The 23,077-nt window shown below is 34.0% G+C and overlaps 1 protein-coding gene across 1 annotated transcript; it reads left to right on the forward strand.

Annotated features, from left to right (window-relative positions):
- The first annotated feature begins 268 nt into the window (after positions 1-268).
- LOC126880983 (zinc finger protein 665-like) lies at positions 269-22,963 on the forward strand. The gene is made up of 3 exons (XM_050645065.1): positions 269-324; positions 391-854; positions 21,207-22,963. The coding sequence occupies exons 1-3, from the start codon at positions 269-271 to the stop codon at positions 22,961-22,963; spliced, it is 2,277 nt and encodes a 758-aa protein (XP_050501022.1).
- Positions 22,964-23,077: the final 114 nt, after the last annotated feature.

The following is a 23,077-nucleotide window of genomic DNA, read 5'->3' on the forward strand; positions in this document are numbered from 1 at the left end:
TTTTTAAGCAAGAATGACCATTGGATTTTTTTGTAAAATTTTTTAACTTCTAATTTCTATCAAATTGATTTCAAAATTAGGCCTACTTTAAATGTATTTATAAATAATATTAAAATAATAGGCTATTAATGTAATTTTATTTAAGAGAAGTCCTTGCTTCTTGGGGGTGTAATCCTAATTTCATATCTTGAGTAAAGACATTCAAAATTTTTTCATTTTTTCAAAATGAAGTTAGCTTAATCCAATCATTGTTTTCTTTCCAGATATGATGTCAGGAAAACACTCGGGCTCTTGGTTTAAGAAAAGAAGACAGGAAAGAGAGGAGTCAGCAAAAAAAGCTAAAGGGTCTTTTGAAAAATATTTAATTAAACCAAATGACACAACTCTTAGGGAGGAAAGTTATAATGAATCACCTTCCACCTCTGGAAAAACCAACCAGCTCCTACCTCAAGAATATGCTACAGAGAAAACAGATACTGAATCACCTTCTACTTCTGGGGGAATCATCCAGATCCAACCTCAAGAATGTCCTAGGAGGATAACAGCTATTGAACCGCCATCTACTTCTGCAGAAAACAACGAACGTCAACTGCAAGAATTTCAAAATAATTTCGTTGAAATGGACGTTGACGTTACAGATAATGCAGTGGAATTACTGCCGGAAAATTCAATCTCACCCAAAGTTACGCTTGATTATGCTGATCCAGCGTCTTGGGACACTCTAAATATTAATCGCCAAACTTTACGAACCATTTTAGTAGAGCATGGACCTGACCAAGTAAAAGGAAAATTTCCGAAGGGTGTGAATAACAGAAAATTTTCTGACTTTCATTATAGAAGGAGGCTTCCAAATGGTGAATATGTGTACCGAGACTATCTTCAATACTCAAAATCTACCGACAAAGTTTTCTGTTTTTGTTGTAAGGTGTTTGGCGGCATAAATGTCTCTTCTTCATTAGGCAAAAGTGGTTGTAATGACTGGCACAATATGTCGGCCCTCCTTGAAACGCACGAAACATCAAATGATCACCTTCAAAACTTTGAAAAATGGAAAACACTGAAAAAAGCACTTAAAAAAAATTTAACTGTTGACAATGTTTATGAACAAAAAATAAAACAAGAGGAAATTTACTGGCAGAAAATTCTAGAACGGCTGTTTGCTCTCGTCAAAACTCTTGGGTCCCAAAACTTGTCATTTCGCGGCACGACAGAAAAATTAGATGTTAATGACAACGGAAATTTTTTAAAATTTATTGAATATTTGGCCATGTTTGACCCAATAATGAATGAGCATCTAAGAAAAATCAAAAGTGATGTCAACAGGCACACTCATTACTTAGGGAAAAATATACAAAATGAGATGATTCAAACTTTAGCTAATGCAATAAATGCAGATATATTGTCCTCAGTACATACGGCTAAATATTTTTCTATTATTTTAGACTGCACACCAGATGTTAGTCACGTAGAGCAAATGACAATTATTATTCGATTTGTTGAACTACCAAAGTCATCTCTGGCATCCTCAACAGAAGTATCTAGTTATCATCAAGTACTTGTAAAAGAACACTTTTTGGGATTTGTGCCTCTCACTGAAAGTACCAGTGGTGAGTATATGACGGAAGTAGTTTTAGAAAAGTTAAAAGAGATTTCTTTGCCTGTAGAGAATATTCGTGGGCAAGGTTATGACAACGGAAGCAACATGAGAGGAAAAGAAAGTGGAGTTCAAAAGAGAATTTTAGATGTCAACCCACGTGCATTTTATGTTCCATGCTGCTCACACACTTTGAACCTTGTTGTGAACGATGCAGCTTCGTGCTGTGTAGAGGTTACTACTTTTTTCGATGTGGTTCAACGAACATATGTGTTTTTTTCGGCATCAACTCGACGATGGGATGTTTTGCGCCGTCATGTTCCAGCTTTGACATTAAAACCCTTAAGTGATACAAGATGGTCCAGTCGAATTGATGCACTAACGCCTCTGCGGTACCACTTGTCTCATGTGTGTGATGCTTTGGAGGAGATTTCTGAGGACACTTCTCTAAAAGGATCAAGTGGCAGTATTGCGAAGGTAGAAGCACTTGGATTACTTAAACACCTCTCAGACTTCAAGTTTATTGTTGCCCTTGTTACATGGCACAATATTTTATTTCAGGTAAACCTAACCAGTAAGATACTACAAGAAAAGGATTTGAGTCTCCAGAAAGCAGTTAGTCACCTGAAAAAAACCGAAGAGTTTTTGGTTACAGCCAGAAGTGATGTACAGTTTCAGAGAGTTCTGGTTGATGCTAAGGAAGTAGCAGAAGAAGTTGGAATAGAACCAATTTTTGAGAGGGAGAAGGTCCGAATAAGAAAAAAGAAGAAAATGTTTGATTATGAATCAACAGATGAATCAGCAAATGTTGCCAGTGACCCGTCAGAAAGTTTCAAGATTCAATTTTATTTTGCTCTTTTAGACACGGCTGCTAATGCGGTAAAAGAAAGATTTTCCCAGTTAAATACAGTATCTGGTGTCTTTGGATTTTTATACAACATTACTGATCTTAAAAACAAGACTACATCTGAGGTTAAGTCGATGTGCAACAACTTAGAAAAATCATTAGGAATTCAAAAAGATGGACGTTTAATTGAATCTGATATTGATGCTGTAGGACTGTGTTCTGAATTGAAAGCAATTTCTCATCATCTCATCGACTCTATATCAAGCCCTGAAGAAGTCCTAAACTACATTTACCAACACAACCTTGAGAATGGATTTCCTAACATATGTGTAGCACTTCGTATTTTGCTTACGATGCCACTTTCTGTAGCTAGTGCAGAACGGAGTTTTTCCAAACTTAAATTAATTAAAACCTATCTCCGCAGTACAATGTGCCAGGAGAGACTTGTAGGTCTGGCGACAATATCTATTGAAAGTGAGAGAGCAAGACAAGTAGACTTAAAAGTTCTCATTCAAGAATTTGCTAAGCAGAAAGCAAGAAAAGTGCCCTTAGGACTTTAGTTTTTAGCCAAGAAATACTGTTAATTTCTAATCTGTATTTAAAAGTGACTTTCAGTCCGAAGTTAATAGAACAGTAATCCAATAGCAAACAATATTGCAATATGTTAGTCAGTGTATTGTTTAAGACAGTGTTATAAAAGATTTGTAGACTAACTTTGAGTCTCCGTTTTTTATGATGAAAATTATATGTACAGAATTCAACTTTGACCCATTAAACCCATATGCCTTTGGTTAAAGTACGTCTTATGTAATTACATTTGCTTTTTATGAAATTAAAGTTTGTGTTATGTAAAATAGCAGTTATTTTATTTATATATCCCAGTCATTAATCAAAGGTTTATTAAATTAAATTAAATTATTAACATAACACAGAGTTGAAATACCGTGTCCCGGTAAAGTGCTAGTTGAACTTTTTCAACTGTAATGAGGGCGCAAAATTTGTTTTCGCCTAGGGCGCCGCAAACCCTAGGGCCGGCCCTGATTGCATAATGAGCTTTTTACTTTATTATATTTTTAACACATTATTTTAATTGAAAACACTTAATTTATATTCTTTATTTTTAATTTTTTACACAATAAAACATATTATAGTATTACATTTTGCACAATTTATTTTAAAAGTAATGACAGTTTGTTCTATAAACGTATGCCTTGAATTTTTAATGTAATGACAGTTTGTTCTATAAACGTATATGTACGTTGAATTTGTATTTCAAATTGCCAATTTATTGATTGCTCTAAGACCGGTTGAGCTAGGAAACTGAAATTTGGTGTGTTTTAAGAGGTTGTTATTGTGCATTTTGAAGTTATACTTCTTTAGGCGCGATTGAGTGTGAATTTTTATTATTCTGCGCGCATGCTCACACAGACTGTGTGGAGTTCGTTGCTAAATGATTTAAGTTATGTACCTATGTATCAGTCCAAAAATTGTGTGTTAAGAATATATTAGTGTTTTCAGTAAATATATTTATTATAATTTTTGTGTCTTTGGATTTGTCTTCCTCGGGAGTAAGATAATACGTATTATTAAAACATTATTTTATATGTATACTACTTCTCTTCATCTAGTTGTTACCGTGATTTGTCATAATGTCCGAGAAACCGTCAAAACAATGTCTTCATGGGTCATTGGTAGAGCGTTCGACTAGGGATCGAGAGTCCCCGAGTTCATATGCGGACAATTATTGCTGTATTTTTTTATTTTTTTAATTTTTGGATTTTTGAAAAGTGATAAGTATTAAAATAAGTTTAATATTTAAACTCTTTTTTTGACGAATTTTTTTAAAGAAAAAAATAGTATGCCACTGAGATATTTCGAATTAAAAGTTATTTTTAAATTCCACGTCTAATTTTTGATAAAAAACCTTTCTTGTCTTTTTTTCATATGGTGCACCGTTTTTATGCAGAAAAATAATAAAATATCTTTACGCGTATTTTTAATTTTTTAATACATTACCAAGAACCATCCAATATTATAATACTAAACTAGAACAATAACAGAAAATATTACTAATAAGATTTTAACTAGGTGCAGAGCTACAACAAATGTTAAAAATGGCCTCCTTTAGAGGTGACAGAATAAATTTTATATTCATCATTGGCGAGCGTACGGGTAATGGTCTGAATTTTTTTTAAGAAAAAAATAGTACACCACTGAGATATGTCAAATTAAAAATCATTTTTGAATTGTTTGTTCAATTTACGACAACAAAATCCTTCTTGACTTTTTTTATATGCGGCGCCGTTTTTATGCAAAATAATAAAACATCTTAACGTTTACAAAGTATTTGGACCAAGTTTCTATGCATATAAATGGAAACTACCTCGAATACTTTGTAAGCGTTAAGATGTTTTATTTTTTTGTTTAAAAACTGCGCCTCGTATGAAAAAAAGGCAGGAATGATTTTTTGTCGTAAATTGAACGAGAAATTCAAAAATGATTTTTAGTTTGACGTATCTCAGTGGCGTACTATTTGTTTCTTAAAAAAATTCAGACCAACCAATTCGCGCGCCAATGATGAATATAAAATTCTTCTGTTAGCTGTAAAGGAGATCATTTTGAACATTTCTTGTAGCTCTGCACCTAGAGATCCTATTAGTAATATTTTCTGATATTGTTCTAGTTTAGTATTATTGTATTGGATAGTTCTCGTTAATGTATTGTAGCGGAAGAGAAATCTTGGCCGATCCCCGTATAACAGTAAACACCTCGAGAATGACGTAATCGGATGTGCTAGGCCTCGCCGGAGAATTCTGGAAGGTACGTCACGTAGGCGGAACAAGCCGATAGCTCGAGATGGGAGTCGATTGTTCCAGAATAACAACTGGGTATAAATACGGGCATATTTTGTGAATAAGTTTAGTCTTAAGCTAAAGTTTGTAAAGTAAACTTGTATAAATAAATAATAAAGTCGTATATAAATTACGAACCGCTAGTTTTATTGTAATTAGAAGTAATTACACTAATCACGCTACAGTTGGTGTCGGTGTTCGGTTAACTTAGTGCGATATAAATAAGTGAATTACAGAGAGACTTTAAAAGACTTTTGAACTTTATTCGTCGGGAATAACCGGAGTGCGTTAATTGTTCGGTATTCGGAAAGACTTTAAAATACTTTTGGACTTTATTCGTCGGGAATAGTTAAAGTGCGTTGATTGTTCGGTATTCGGAAAGACTGTTAAAAGACATTTTGGAAAGTACGTGTGTGCCGACCAAAGATGTTGCTACAAGAACTTACAGTAAAACAGCTCCGTGAACAGCTCGAGGAACGGGATCTGGACAGCAGTGGGCTCAAGATAGTCCTACAAGCACGACTCGAGGATGTCCTCACGAAGAACGGAGAAGACCCAAAGACGTTCCACTTCCAGTCAGCAGAACAAGTAATCTTATCGAAATTAAAAACTGTTTCTGAAACGATCGATGAAACTTCTAGAAGAAGCGACGAGAAACTTGAAGAAGTTAGTAGAAGAAGCGACGAGAAACTTGAAGAAGTTAGTAGACAGAACAACGAGAAATTTGAAAGTGTTTCTCAAAAGATCGATGAAACTTCTAGAAGAAGCGACGAGAAACTTGAAGAAGTTAGTAGACAGAACAACGAGAAATTTGAAAGTGTTTCTCAAAAGATCGATGAAACTTCTAGAAAAAGCGACGAGAAATTTGAAAGTGTTTCTCAAGTAATTAAAGACGTTTGTAGACAGAATGACGAGAAATTTGAAGAAGTTTCTAGAACATTCGATAAGATGCAGAAAAGTGTAGAGACCGTAGAAGAAAAGATCAAACAACTAGAGAGCATGATAACCGATACAAAAGTACAACCATCAGTTAATGCAGCAGCGTTAGATCCGGTAGTGAAAGATGAACTACCGAGAGACGAAACGTCGCATAATATGAGATTCAAATTACCACCATTCGATGGAAAGTCCTCTTGGTCCATATATCTTAGACAATTTGAAGCTATTGCGACCGCCAATCATTGGACCGAACAGGAAAAGGCTGTTTCCTTGACTGCTGCTTTGCGAGGTGATGCTGCAGATATATTAAGATCAATTCCTAAGGGTCAAGAAAATTGTTACCAGACCTTGTTCACTCGTCTAGAAAAACGCTATGGAGATGCCCATCTACAACAAGTATACAAAGCACAACTGCGAAGTAGAAGTCAACGAGCAAGTGAGAATCTGCAAGAATTTGAAGCAGATGTGGCTCGTGTGGTGCGGTTGGCTTATCCAGAGGTGCCAGACAGCGTTTTAGAAGAAATTGCAGTAGATACCTTCGTCAATGGGCTGAAAGATAATGAACTACAGAAAGCTTTACGACTAGCAAGACCGAAAGTTTTAGATGAAGCACTTGCTATTGCCTTGGAACACGAAGCAGCTAGCCAAGCTTCACGAAACAATCGAGTAATAACCGTGGAAAAAGGCGATAAGAGAAAAGATGAACGTTTGGTGGAAATGGTACGGAGGGTGATTCGTGACACGATGCCGAAGAGACGCATGAAGAGGGCTGGAAGAGTTGGTTCAAATACAGATGCTTCCTCGATACGGCCATGCAGTGAAAGTTGTAATCACCGGCTTAAAGTAGATGAACAGCTTTGCCCTGTGAGACGAACTACCGTCGTTAATGAGCAATGGCAGCCACAACAGTTACAAGAAGCCCAAGAAGACGATCCATGTATAAAAAGAGTATTGGATTGGATGCGTCGAGGTGAGAGACCTAGTTGGCAAAACATTAGTGCATGTAGTCCGGAAGTCAAGGCCTACTGGAGCCAATGGAATTGCTTGATACTAAAAGATGATCTTCTGTACAGAACCTTTGAGAACGATGATGGTACAGAATCTAAGCTTCAATTGATTGTACCTAAAAGTAAAGTGTCAGAAGTATTGCGTCAGTTGCATGACGGTACATCAGGTGGACACTTTGGTATTACGAAGACTCTGCAAAAGGTTCGAGAACGGTTCTATTGGGTGAACTGTAAAGATGATGTAAGAAGATGGTGCCAGAAATGTGAACTGTGTGCATCCGGTAATGGTCCAGTTGGTAAAAAGAGAGCACCCATGAGACAGTACAATGTTGGCAGTCCTATGGAAAGAGTAGCAATCGACATTGCAGGTCCATTTCCAGAAACTGATGCTGGAAATAAATACATCCTGGTAGCCATGGATTATTTTACGAAATGGACCGAGGCCTATGCATTACCGAATCAAGAAGCTGCTACCGTTGCAGAGGTACTTGTTAAAGAATTCTTCAGCCGATTTGGTGTTCCCTTGGAGATCCACTCCGATCAAGGGCGAAACTTTGAGTCAGCTCTTTTCCAAAACGTTTGTAAATTGATTGGTGCCAATAAGACCAGAACCACACCCCTGCATCCTCAATCAGATGGAATGGTCGAGAGGATGAATCAAACGATGGGTAAACACTTGTCCAAAGTTGTATCTGAACATCAGCGAGATTGGGACCAACACATTCATTTATTCCTGATGGCCTACCGCTCGGCCGTGAATGAAACTACAGGTCAAACACCAACCTGCCTGATGTTGGGTCGTGAAGTTCGTTTGCCCTGCGACCTAGAGTTTGGCTGCAGACCTTCCGAGGAATATGTTGCAGGCGAAGAATACGTAGACCGCCTGAAGTTACGAATGAACAACATTCATGAACTTGCCCGACAACACATCCAGATAGCCAGTGACAGAATGAAAGATCAATATGATTCTCGCTGCAAGAATGAAAGCTTCGAAGTAGGTGATCTTGTCTGGCTTTATAATCCACAACGTCGTCGAGGCCTGTGTCCTAAACTGCAAAGACAATGGGAAGGTCCGTATGAAGTTAAGAAGAAAATAAATGACGTAATATACAGAATTAAGAAGTTACCAAACGGTAAACCAAAAGTTATTCACATAAATCGTCTTGCACCATATGCTGGCTCAAATGAAACAGAGGAAGCCCGAGTCCTCCAACAGGAGATGAAAGATGCACCACAGCCAAGTTTTAAGGAATTTATGTCAAATTACGCAGAAAGAAAGAGTGCTAGATTCGGCGTGACCACAGAAGTTCAGCAAGATCTGTTTGGTGTTCCAGAAAACGTCTCTCTAGCCCACTGTGTTGCACAAGACCTCGAGATGACTAAAGGAATCTCGTCCGTATTCAATAGAAAGTTCGGCCGCCTGGACGAGTTAAGGAATCAACAACCTAAAATTGGAAGAGTATTGCGATTGGAAGATGGTCCTCGATCTTTGCTGTATATAGTGACCAGGAAGTCTTATACGGACACGCCAAGCTACGAGAACATATGGCGTGCTCTAACTAATTTGAAGAAAATGGTCTGTAATTATGACATCAAAGATTTGGCTTTACCAAAAATAGGCCATGCAGTAGAAAATCTGGATTGGAAGATTGTGAGAAGCATGCTTGAAGTGGTCTTCAGAGGAACTGGTGTACAAATCACTGTGTGTTGCATGAACCCGAAGATGCCGTACCCTTCAAAGACAGTAGACTGTTATTTCTTTTTGAAGGGTGTATGCAGAGCTGGAGAGTCGTGTAGATTCCGCCATCCTGGGCCTTCATTTAGAGTTGCTGATCGAGACGCTCAGATCTTAAGAGGGGAGCAGTGTAGCGGAAGAGAAATCTTGGCCGATCCCCGTATAACAGTAAACACCTCGAGAATGACGTAATCGGATGTGCTAGGCCTCGCCGGAGAATTCTGGAAGGTACGTCACGTAGGCGGAACAAGCCGATAGCTCGAGATGGGAGTCGATTGTTCCAGAATAACAACTGGGTATAAATACGGGCATATTTTGTGAATAAGTTTAGTGTATAAGATAAATTCGTCTGTAACTTATATAAATAAAGTCGTATATAAATTACGAACCGCTAGTTTTATTGTAATTAGAAGTAATTACACTAATCACGCTACAGTATTAAGAGGATCGGTACGTATTTTCGGCTGCAATGCTATTCAAATGGGGATTCATTTTTTTCGAATCCTGAGAAAACTAATAAGTATTTTTGAAAAATTTAAACGCAGAATGAAAGATTACGTTATTAGCGAGGGCCGAAAGTCCCTGAGAACTTCTATAATGTTTATTTTAATAAGTTACAGGGGTGAAAAACTAAGAGAAAATTTAGTGTGATTTTTAATTTCAAATATATCATTCAAAATAAACTTTTTATTTATTCTAAGGGACTTTCGGCCCTCGGTAATAATTTAGTCTTTCATTCTGCGTTTAAATTTTTCAAAAAGATTTATTGGTTTTTTCAGGATTCGAAAAAAATGAACACAATGCCGTGGTAATATTTTCCAAATCTTTTGTCTTACAACGCACTCAGCGGAAATAATATTGTCAGCATATATTGTCAGTCAGACACTGACAATCAGTGACAATTTTAAATATTTGACATTGCATCGGGAATATGTAGAGGTATTGATGAAATATTATTGATATATATATATAGTGTATTTGATAAATAATTGATTTAAGACGTGAACTTAATAAAAAGTTATTTATTGTGTATTATTTGTGGAAGATTCAAGCAGAGAATACATCAGGATAATATATTCTGTGATCCAAGTATTTTGTTGTTAAAGTTGTTCAAAATTGTAAGCGTTCCATAACAATATATTATTAAAAAATCACTTTAACACTTTTCCTCTTTTCTCGATTGAGTATTAGTCTTTGTTGTACAAATAAATAATTATTACAATCACTGAATACATAGTTAGTGAAAAAATTATCACATTTATTAACTGAATTAATAATTTGCAATTATAAAAATAACATTTATCCAAGAACATTCAAAACCCATCTCTTTAAATTAATGATGACATTTTCAAGTAGAATGACATTCTAGTAATGTTTACATATCCATACCAGTGTGAATTTTACTAAACGTAATTTGCCGTGTAAAGACAGAAAAAGTAGGAATACACGTAAAATATTTGCGAATTATGTACCCATAGCCTTAAGAAATGAAAAATACGCGTCAAGATGTTTTATTTTTCTGCATAAAAACGGTACACCATATGAAAAAAAGACAAGAAAGTTTTTTATCAAAAATTAAACGTGGAATTTAGAAATAATTTTTAATTTGAGATATCTCAGTAGCGTACTATTTTTTTCTTTAAAAAAATTCAGACTATTACCAGTATGCGCGCCAATGATGAATAGAAAATTCTTAATTGTATGTCAAAAAATGCACAATAAGTATCTTCTAAAACTCACAAATTTCATTTTCATAGCTCAACTGGTCTTGGAGCAATAAATAAATTGGCAGGTTGAAATAAAAATTTCAACACCTCGTATCTCGGAAACGAATCATTTGCGGACATATGTTTATAGAGCAAACCGTCAATATTTTTTCGTGTAGAATTAGCGCTCAAAGTTTGTCATACTTATTTACTAACACCCTGTATATACCAGTACGCCTCTGATGTCGTATACATTAAAGTCAAGCGTCCACAGACCCGCATCGTACGCAACGGATTTTAGTTTGACAATCGATAATGCGATCCGTACGATGCGGATCAGTGGACGCGGTTACATAAGTTTCTGTACAAGGCAAACTAAAATCCGTTGCGTACGATGCGGGTCTGTGGACGCTTGCCTTAATTCAAAATTAAAACAAATAACACAAACTGGGCAAAGGACAAACCGATTAAAAATGTTGGGCGAGGCTACATTCTTCAAAGATTTGAGATACATTAATCATTAAAGAATGTAGGTCAAAGAATGAAGATTAATGTACCTCAAATCTTTGAAGAATATAGCTTCCCCCAAAATATTTTAATCTGTTTGTCGTTTGTCCAGTATGTGTTATTTAATTTGATTTTAATTAATGTCCACTACATTCTTGGATACCTTCCCCATCTTTCAACGAAATACCCCTGATGATACTCTAAGAGCGAAAGTACTTGGGCAAGATTTGGGACTGGCTATTAGTTTGAATTTTCTCTCGATTTTAATCGTTTTTAGGGGCCAAACGAAAGACAAAAACAACTTTGATATGTATTTTAAGAGTAAACAGTAGCGCGTCATCAATATTTTTGTTTTTCGAAAGTTTGCGAACTTTCAACAATGAGGCAACAGTGTGTCAGCAATACGATAGTGACAGTGACATCATACTATCAAAAACAAATAATTATTATACTCATAAGCGAGCTAAATGTTGCCAAGTCAGTCACGTTCGATTCCTTGTTTTAAAAAATCGATTTTTAGTAGTTCCAATGTGACACAAAATCTAGGCATGGGATAAAAAAAGTTTATTTGAAGAAAGTGTATTTTTTTGTTCTTCTTATGGGCGGTACAGGCTCATTTTTGCAATATTTTATTTAGTTATAGAGTAATCTCCAGATACTAACATATTTCTCAAATTATTGGTCTCTGAACTGCAATTCTTTATTATATTACGAATATGTGTACCAAATATTTCGACAAAATATTCAAAATTACAGCCGCAATCCTGGACCGCGTTTACCGCGCGCTACTGTTGCCTATTAAATTATGTTATGTGATTTATGGTACTCTTTTCGAATTTAAAATGTTATGCAAGTTCCCTGTCTATGATATAGAATATAGATTATTCTCAGCTATATCCTAGAAAATTCATCTAAAAATTTGAACATGGTTTGTTTATGTACAAATTTCTAATTTGCACAATATTTAAAAACAGTGGTGGATATACGGGAAGGGGAAATTCCCCCCCCCCCCCCCAGAAGATCCAAATTTAAAGAAAACAAGCTAAAAATGCGAGCATTATCATAACGAAAACTTTGTTTATTTACGTATTTTAATTCATAATATGGAAAATTGCTATTATGAAAAGTTGTTAAGAATTAAAAATTAGTTTTAATGTGCAATTATATCATTATAATTTAAATGTTGTGAACTATAACTATAAAGGTACTTTACACTTGATCGAAATTCATATTTTTTATATACCTCGTATAAAATTAATAAAATTTGACATATGATGGTTGCATCATAAATCTTAGACCATGAAGAGTTTTTAAAAGAGTTATAGATGAAAATGTTGTTGGTATCCATAATTTGAGAAAAATCTTCAAATATTCTTTTCCATTAGAAGGATGTAATTGCACATATCAGACCATAATTTTTTATTCCAAACAACATTTCATATAGTCGGTTCGCTAAACTCAGACACAACTGGCAAGTGATTTTAGTCAGTAATTTTGCCAATGTGGCAAAAAAATTAATTACTAAATAGTTAATATTTACTAAATAATTAGTAATTTTGCCAAAATTGGCAAAAAAAACAAAACAATTTCCTACTAACATCACTAGCCAGTTGTGAGTTTGGCGAACCGACTATAATAATTTTCATTTCATAACAAATGGAACAGTCCATTTATCATTAGGTGCTCCCAATAAAGGCGAGGCCGTATACTCGTATAAACCTTTTTAAAGTTGTTAATAAATTATTGCTTTTAAAATATCGCTGGTACCTATGATTAATGTGATTCCTAATACATTTCCAGTGAACATAATAACTCTTTGATAAGTGTTGGCGATACAATTCTTTTTTATATGCGTGTCCGCGAAGATTATAACATAACTCCCAAAATATTTATAACGAAAAGATTTAGTTCATAATAGATGTCGACGAAAACAAATTATTTCCCTTTCTGTTTCTGTGTCTGCCGACGAAAACAATTATTCCTGAGAAATTTTAGTAATTATAATTTTCGTGAACCCAAAAACAAAATGATGTTTTTTGCTGATACTCCTCAAAAAATTAATTTTTTCGCTAACACTTTACTAGGGATTATAATTTTCACAATCATATAATCAACAAGTTGAAAATGCGAGCATTATCATAACGAAAACTTTGTTTATTTACGTATTTAAATTCATAATATGAAAAATTACTATTAAGAAAAGTTGTTTAGAATTAAAAATTATGTTCCAATTTGCAATTATATCATTATAATTTAAATGTTGTGAACTATAAAGATACTTTACTCAAAATTCATATTTTTTATATACCTCGTATAAAATTAATAAAATTTTATATGTGATGGTTGCATCATAAATCTTAGACCATGAAGAGCTTGTTATGAAGAATAACTTCGTCAAATTAAAAATGCAAGAGTTATAAATGAAAATGATGATTTAAAATAAACCTTATTTTCGTTTTCAGCACCATCAAAACCTTAGGTTAGACGCAAATTAGCCATTCACCACACCGTGGTCAGTATCTTGAGAAATAAGCGTTATTTTAAGAGTGCTACTCGTCTATAAAGTCACATAACTTTTTTCTTATTGCATACTTTGACTTGAAATTTTCCACAAAACTTCTTCATGAATTATATTTTATTCCTGTGTTGGTGAAAATTATAAACTAAAAAGTTTGTCACTCAACTTTTTTAAGGAAACATGAAACTAACTCAATCTGACGACAAAATGTTTAAAAATTAACAACTTCCCTTTTAATTTGTTTGAATAAAGCACATTGTTATTTAAATGCTTCAAAGATGACACAGTAAAATTTTCAAAAGGAAATATTTACAGCGACCAAAGATACAGCGAGGTAAAGTCGAAAAATCATTAAAATTGATTTTTCGCATTTTTGCATAAAATTTTATTTTTCAACATGTACCACCAAAATAAACTTCACATTCAGATTCAGCGGTATCGAAAATATAAAAAATCAACAAAATTGGTCATTCATCTTAAAGTTGATTTTCGTGGTCGGTATAACGTAATTTTAGGAGTTGCTACCGCTCGCCTAAAAATGGAACAGTCTATCATTAAAGGGGAGGCCGTATACTCGTACAAACATTTGTTATTAATACATTATTGCTGATTATTCGGCTAAATGGTATACGAGAACCCGAGGGTAGAAGGAGACCTTCCTCGTCTGGATCCATCGTTGAACTGAACAAAACAAATACTCACAATCTTGTTTGTTTATTTATGTTAAATAATGGGGTCCCATCCTAGGCCAAAAAAGGTTTTATTGTTTGTTGTTGAAAACAAAACGATAAGATATCAGTTAAATGGGGGTTGCAAGCTAACATGTTTAGATATATTCGATGTCATCATCTCCTTCACTCAGTTGTCAGGTTAGGAATCTTACTATTTGTGTGTTTTTTGTTTTGAAAATTGTATCAAACTGTTTTACGCCTGTAGGATACCAGATGTACTGGTTGATTTTTTATGTGTTTCTTTCTGTGATATAGCTGTTTTTGTCTGGTTCTTCTTAATTCCATTTATGGAGTTTATTGGTATTTTTTTAAAAGGGTTGAAATTTTATAAAATATTTAAAACTATGGACATTACAAACGCTGATTTTGACGGACAAACTTTTTTAAACAAATATTAGCCGGCAAGTTTTTAATAATTTGAACAAACTTACGTTTTTTTCTCTCACTCATTACATTAAGCGCCATAACAGACGGGCGACTGTGGCCGGCCACTCTGTGGATCCACAAAAGTAGTTTACCGTGGGTTCTTATGTGGCCGGCCCACAAAATTGGTCAAAACGTGATCGAAACTAAATTTGTTTAAACTGTAAAAGTTATCTCGCTGAAAACTTAAAACATTTGAGGTATTATACCATATAACGAGTATATATATAATAGGGGTCGTTTTTTTAGTTTTCATCCCTTCATTAGGGGGTATTTTACTTTAAAAAATATCGTTATACAGGGTGTTTCATTAAGAATGTCCAATCTTTGAGTTGTAGATTCTAGACCTCAAAATATTAGGTTTTACCCCAAATCACTTAAATAAAATGTGGCTCCTTACACAGTTACAGGGTGTTTTATTTAAAAATTTAAAAACTATTTTTGCTCAGTGGTTTAAAACTTTTCGACGTATCCTTTTCATACTTGGCAAAAAGTGTAGGTACTGTATACCGTATAAAATTATGTTAAACAAACGTTTCTGGCTATTACCAGAGGCGTATGACAGGGGACAGTGAATGGTTGACCCTTCCCAAATTCTACGCCACTGGCGGAAATGCCATTTTAGCGCAATTTTTCGATTCTCCAATACTCTCTATGTAAATAACATACACTTCATTCGCAACGATAAAGTCATTAGTTTTCGAGATATTTGAAGTTAAACATGTAACGGTACAGATATTTGATTAATGTATTGTGCCGCTTAATTTTAAACTTCAAATATCTCTAAAATCAATGATTTTATCGTTAGGACTGAAGAGTATATTTTTCATTCATAATGAGAAAATCATTAGTATTCAAGATATTTGAAAATAAAAATTAAGCAGCACAATACATTAATCAAAATATCTGTGCTGTTACTTGTTTAAGTTCAAATATCTTTAAAACTAATATTTATCGTTAGGAGTATGTTATTTACATAGAGAGTATATTCTCTATTGAGGAACAACACTACTTCATCAAAACTAAAATCTATTTTCGTAACCCCAACAAATAACATGTGTTTGACATACTTCTAAACAATACGTACGAGTGCAATTATTAATTCAGACAAATGCGCGCGGCGCTCGATGCAAACTTATACGCATGTACTCAGTTGCGCACCTTTGCGCAGTTTGTCTTATATATTTTTTTATTCCTTACATTGTAGTCTTTCATATAGTGAAGGATTTAATTTGGCACAAGATGGCACAATAAACGTAATACGCTGTCAAACATTAATTTTATCAAAAATTGGATAGGTTTTTAGACTGCCGATTATATCAAAATCACCTTTCAGTGAAGCTAACTATGCTATTTTAATATTTAAAGTATGTCTTTTATCTTAAATAATTACTTTTATATTAGCTATCCACATAAATGAAGTAATAATGAAAGTAAAAGGCAGCCTCTGAGGATTTAAATTTGATGTATAAAATTATATTGAATTTTGTACTTTTGATCATTAATACATCTGGCCCTAACAAACATAAAAAATCAATTTTTGCTGAGAAGTTGCATCATGAGTAGTACAAACAAACCCCTTAATTTCGGCATTCTCAGATTAATTTTTTTTTTGTACTTACGATCACGTTTCCTTCAATTTTGAACACTGTGCGGCCACAGTCGCTCGTCTGTGATGCCAACGTCCACTCCACATAAGAACCCACGGTCAATTATCGGATACTACTTTTGTGGATCTACAGCCTAACTACTAAACTACGTTTACTACTAATCGCCTCACCCTTCTAAACTATCCACTTCGCAGCGTAGTCGCCAGGGCTAGAAAATCGGCTGTTTCAGCCACTCTGTGGATCCACAGAGTGGTCCGTATGTTTTTGCCCTTACGATTTTTTTTTCTAGGGTTCTATACTAAATTGCGCATCATAGAAAACGGGCACCCTAAAAAATGGGTACCCTAAAAAATGGGTAATTTTTGAGGTTGCGCATCTCCTAAACCTGTTGTCCGATTTAAGTGATTTTTTGAATATGTTATAGCCTTGTTCTTTGTCAATATCTAAACAGTAAATTTTCATTGTATACCGGGTGTACGAATCAAACTGTTTTTTTTTTAAGTTATACTTCTTTACGCGCGATGAGGGTGAATTTTTATATGTTAAAACCAGGCGCATACGCGCATTATAACTTTGTTCTGATTGGATGTTCAAATGACATGTCAAAAATTATCCAATATGGCAGCTGTAGGACGGCTGTGGTTTGGAGGAAAAGGTAAAGGTAAACAAATGTATAATATATTAGTTTTATTGTTGTGAGGACAGAAACAAAACAGTTTATAATATTGTAGTGACTTTTAAATAGTTTTTAAAAGCAACAGGTACGTAATAATTGTTAATGTATCATGGGTATAGTATAAACCTACCTGTTTTGATCTGCCAAAATACATAGTATGTAATAATGTAATACTTTTATTTATATAATTTGATTACCATCAATATTCACCTAATATATTGTTTTCTTACTATATGTTTTGTTGTATTTTTTTTCAATTCTAAAGTCCACTTTACATCAACAATAATTGAATAAGAAATTGACAACAAGTTATTCAAGGTCAAATTTGGCTTATACAAAACACAATTCTACATCCAATTTTGCCGTGAATAAAAAGAAAATAAAGAAATTTGACAAAATAAAACATATCCAATTGTTCTATTTCATCAAATTCCTTCATTTTCTTTTACAAACCATACATTTTGTACTCGTCAAATTTGGCCTTGAATAACTTTGTCAATTTCTTGTTCAATTTATTGTTGATGTAAAGTGCACTTAAATCATTTCAATTCAAAATTAAAATAATTTGATCAATTTTCAAAATATCACAAGTTTAATGACGTTCTACACCTTCGGCAAAGAATTAAGGATTTGCATGAAATTTTAGTATGTTATAGTTTACTTCAAAAAACTAAGACTTGATTTTTTAAAAAATGTTTTACGGTGCCGTTTAATTACTATTAAGGGTCAAAGTTAAGTTTTAACATGGGCTCTTATGGGAATTCTTAAAAAGTTAATAACTTTTGACCCAAATTTACGATTTTTAATTATTTGTGCTTAAATTAAAGGTATTTTTGTAAGGAATAACATATTAAAAAATGAGGATTGTTTACCGTACCATTATTAAATAAAAGTGAAATTACTGTTTCGAAATTTAACAAAGTTGGTAGTAGTGAGATCAGCTGCACTCATAATAATTATATCCGAAACGTACGTGTCAATCACATGACCTCGGTGGTCTAGTTGTTGAGCGTTCGGTCGGAGTTCGAAACGTCCCGGGTTCCAATCCTCTACGATTCATTTTTATTTAGTTGTTTTAATAAAAATTTTTTGAAAGTGGTAGATAAGAAAGTTAGTTTAATATTTAAATAGAATACAATTACTTCGTTAAAATTATATAATAGAAGTATAACTTCTTACGTGCGTACAAAGTACACACACATTCTTTTTTTCTCAAAGTTCGCAACACCCTGTGGAATATCCTAGCATTTATAAAATACTGAAATTAAAACTCGACTATAGCCTCAGGTTTTCTCAACATTTTGTTTTTTGATTCATTCGCTTATGTTGGATAATACAAAAGTTATGTACTTTAACAATTAGCCATGTTCTTTTTCAGTACAGGGTGTTTCTAAACAAGTGCGACAAACTTTAAGGGGTAATTCTGCATTAAAAAATAATGAGTTTGCTTTATAATCGTATGTCCGCAAATGCTTCGTTTGCGAGATACGGGATGTTGAATTTTTTACGACGTAGTTATTGCACATTTTTTGACATACAATTAAGAATTTCGTATTCACCATTGGCGTGCATATGGGTAATATGATCGGTCATATTACCCATATGCACGCCAATAGTAAATATAAAATTCTTGATTGCAAGTCAAAAAATTCGCAATAACTATTTCTTAAAACCTACCAAATTTCATTTGCATATCTCAACCGGTTTTAGGGCAATAAAGTAAATCGTCAGTTTGTAAAAAAAAATTAAAAGCACTCGTGGGAGTGCCGACAGAAGTGAAAACTTCTTATAGTATATAAATTACGAGCTCAATGCTTTTACCCCATCCTAAAAGAAGTGCTATACCTATATCATATACGATATACGCGATGCGTATGCCCTATGCTATTTATGTATACGTACACATAATGTATATATGTACAAAATTTATTTCAGCGAAGTGATGACAGTCGCAAATTCAATACTTTTTCCCCATCCAAGAAGTGCACAACGTCCCTAAAGAAATTTTCAATTCAAAAATTTATTTCGTCGAAGCGATAACGGTCGCTAATTTACTACTTTTTCCCCATTCAAAAAGTGCACAACGTCCCTCAAGAAGTTTTCACTTCAAATATTTATTTCGTCGAAGCGATGATGGTCGCTAATTTAATACTTTTTTACATCTAAAAAGTGCACAACGTCCCTAAATAAGTGTCACTTCAAATATTTATTACGTCGAAGCGATTACGGCCCTAATTCAATACTTTTCCTCCATACAAAAAATCTCTCCAAATACAAAAAAATTTCCTCCATCCAATTTCACTTAAAAAATTTATTTCGTCGAAGCGATGACGGTCGCTAATTTAATAATTTTTCCTTGTCCAAAATGTGCACAACGTCCCTCAAGAAGTTTCCACTTCAAAAATTGATTTCATCGAAGCGATGACGGTCGCTAATTTAATGCATTTTTCCATCGAAAAAGTGTACAACGTCCGTAAAGAAGTTTCACTTCAAATATTTATTTCGTCGAAGCGGTGACGGTCCATAATTCCATACTTTTTCTCCATCTAAAAAGTGCACAACGTCTCTCAAGAAGTTTTCACTTCACGAATTTATTTCATCGAAGCGATGACGGTCGATAATTTAATACTTTTTTTCCATCTAAAAAGAGCACAACGTCCCTAAAGAAGTTTTTACTTCAAATGTTTATTTCGTCGAAGCGATGACGGTCGCTTATTTATTACTTTCTCCCCATCCAAATTTAATAATTTTTCCCCATCCAAAAAGTGCACAACGTCCCTAAAGAAGTTTTCACTTCAAAAATTTATTTCGCCGAAGCGATGACGGTCGCTAATTCAATACTTTTTCCCCATCTAAAAAGTGCACAACGTCCCCAAAAGAAGTTTTCACTTTAAAAATTTATTTTGCCGAAGCGTTGACGGTCGCGATGACGTTCGCTAATTCAATACTTTTTCCCTATCTAAAAAGTGCACAACGTCCCTAAAGAAATTTTCACTTCAAAAATTTATTTCGTCGAAACGATAACGGTCGCTAATTGAATACATTTTTCCCATCCAAAAAGTGTATAACGACCCTCAAGAAGTTTTCACTTCAAAAATGTATTTCTTCGAAGCGATGATGGTCGCAATGACGGTCGCCAATTTAATACTTTTTTCCATCCAAAAAGTGCACAACGTCCCTAAAGAAGTTTTCACTTCAATACATATACGTACAAAATTTATTTCTCCGAAGAGATGACGGTCGCAAAATAAATCCTTTTTCCCTATCGAAAAATAGGTTTTACATTTATTTTAAATTTAAATACTTCTATACAATTTATGTATAGATACACATAATATAGATACGTACAAAATTTATTTCGTCGAAGAGATGACGGTCGCGAAATAAATCTTTTTTCCCCATCCTAAAAATAGGTTTTACATTTATTTTAAATTTAAATACTTCTATACGATTTATATATACATACAAATATTATATAGCATAAGCGATGACGGTCGCGAATTCAATGCTTTTTCCCCTATCCAAAAATCGCACAACGTCCCTAAAGAAGTTTTCACTTCAAAAAATTTAACATCGCGTATCTCGTAAACGAAGCATTTGTGGACATACGTTTATAAAGCAAATTGCTCCTTAAAGTTTGTCGCACTTATTTACAAACAACCTATACTGATAAAGAACATAACTAGTTGTTAATGTACATAACTTTTGTATTATCCAACATAAGAGAATGAGTCAAAAAACAGAATGTTCAGAAAACCTGAGACTATAGTCGGGATTTCATTTCAGTATTTAGAATATTCCACAGGGTGTTGCGAACTTTGAGAAAAAAAACACAGTTTGATTCGTACACCCGGTATACAATGAAAATTTACTTGTTCAGCAAAAATATTATTACAAGGATATTGACAAAGAATAACATATACAAAAAATCACTTAAATCGGACAACAGGTTAAGGAGATACGCGACATCAAAAATGACCTATTTTTTAGGGTGCCCGTTTTCTATGACGCGTAGTGTATATTATCCCTGTTAAAAGACTAAACGTATATATCATTTTTAGGATTGAAAAACGTTACCGGAAGAAGGAAAAATCTCAAAAACTTTGATGGCAAAGGAAAATTACATAGTTGTAGTTTTTGTGGAGCGTCCTTCCTCAAAGAAGATGACTGGAGTAAACACTTCAAAACACACCAAACGAAAGTTTTAAATAAATTATTTCTCTCTACTAAGTTAAATAATCTTGTTGATCATAAACTATTAGAGAAACACGGTAACTGTGATTCTTTTCGCAAACTGCTGTACGTAAATTTATCTGATGCTGTTTTTACAACTAAATCTTTTGCGGCTCTAAAGAATTATGTCAAAAAAACTAAAAGCGGTAAACTCTTTTTATGTCCAATCTGTCATAAACCTTTTGAAACCTTGGAGAGGGTAAAGAAACACTTTGCAGTTCATTGTTTAGAAGAAAAACAATACGAGTGTAGTGTGTGTCTAAAAGTTTTTACAACAGTGAAATATCTTAATGCTCATATCAAGACACATGACAGTTCACAAAAGGTTCATTGTAAAATATGTAAGAAGATGTTTGCTACACCCATCAGTCTGAGGCGTCACATGAACTTACATACTAAAGAAAAGTTTACATGTGACTTGTGCGATCGAACTTTTAGGGATATTTCTAGTTTTAAGAATCACGCGGTTGTTCATTCCAAGGAGAAAAATTTCGGATGTAATGTATGCTTTAAACGATTTACTTTAAAGCGGGGCTTACTTAAGCATCTAAAGCTACATACTGACGAAAAGAAGAATTTTACCTGTCACTTGTGCTCCAAACGTTTTAGTTTTAAAGCATATCTGGTTCGGCATTTGCTTGGACATAGAGGCGAGAACAGTTATAAATGCGATATATGCGACAAAAGATTTTTTCATAAAAAGTCTTTAGTGGAACACACTGCACGTCCTCATAAGACTTATAACTGTTTGATATGCTCCAAGGAGTTCTCGAATAATAAAGAATTGAAAGAGCATGTTAACAGTATACACGGAGGAAAACAATATAAATGTGACATTTGTTCTGCAGCATTTGACTCGAACGCAAAATTGGGTTATCATTTAGCGTGGCATAAGGGAGAAAACACACATCAATGTAATATCTGCATGAAATCCTTCCAATTTAGACGCATGTTGAAATCACATTTGACAACCCATACAGGCCAAGAACCTTTTAAATGTTCATATTGTTCAAAAGGTTTTACTCTTGCTCAAAGTTTAAAAATGCATGAGAGAATTCACACTGGTGAGAAAGCCTATTGTAAGGTTTGTAACAAAGGCTTCACACAACCGTCCCACTTGTACCAGCACCACAGAGAAGTTCACGAGAGGAGAAAAGATTATAAATGTTCGATTTGCTCTAAAGCCTTTCCTCAGAGAAAGAATCTTGACTACCATATATTAACACATACAGGCGAACGACCCCACAAATGTGATATATGTTTACAAACATTTCAATTTAAAAGCACTTTGAGAGTACATATTTCTAGTATTCATGAAAAGAAGAAGTTTAAATGTGATATATGTTCAGTAGAGCTAAGTTATCGTACAAGTCTACTTAAGCATATGTTGTTACATTCTGGAAAACCTCACAAGTGCAGCTTGTGTCCAAAATCTTATACTAGGAAAATACGTCTGACCGAGCATATGTCAAAACATACAGAAGAAAAAAACTTCAAATGTTCTACTTGTTCTAAATCATTTATCAACGAGTCCCAGATGAGGAAACATATGAATGTACATAAGAAAGAAAAAAAGAAGAAATAGGTGCGTAGAATAAAGCCAGAAACTATTCCTCCTCGCCGTCATTTGACCATTGTAACGGGTAGTTCTTTTTTGGACAACAGACTCAGTAAAACACAGGTTCAATTAAAATAAATT

The sequence above is a fragment of the Diabrotica virgifera genome, chromosome 2 (assembly GCF_917563875.1).
Source record: "Diabrotica virgifera virgifera chromosome 2, PGI_DIABVI_V3a".
Taxonomy (NCBI): domain Eukaryota; kingdom Metazoa; phylum Arthropoda; class Insecta; order Coleoptera; family Chrysomelidae; genus Diabrotica; species Diabrotica virgifera.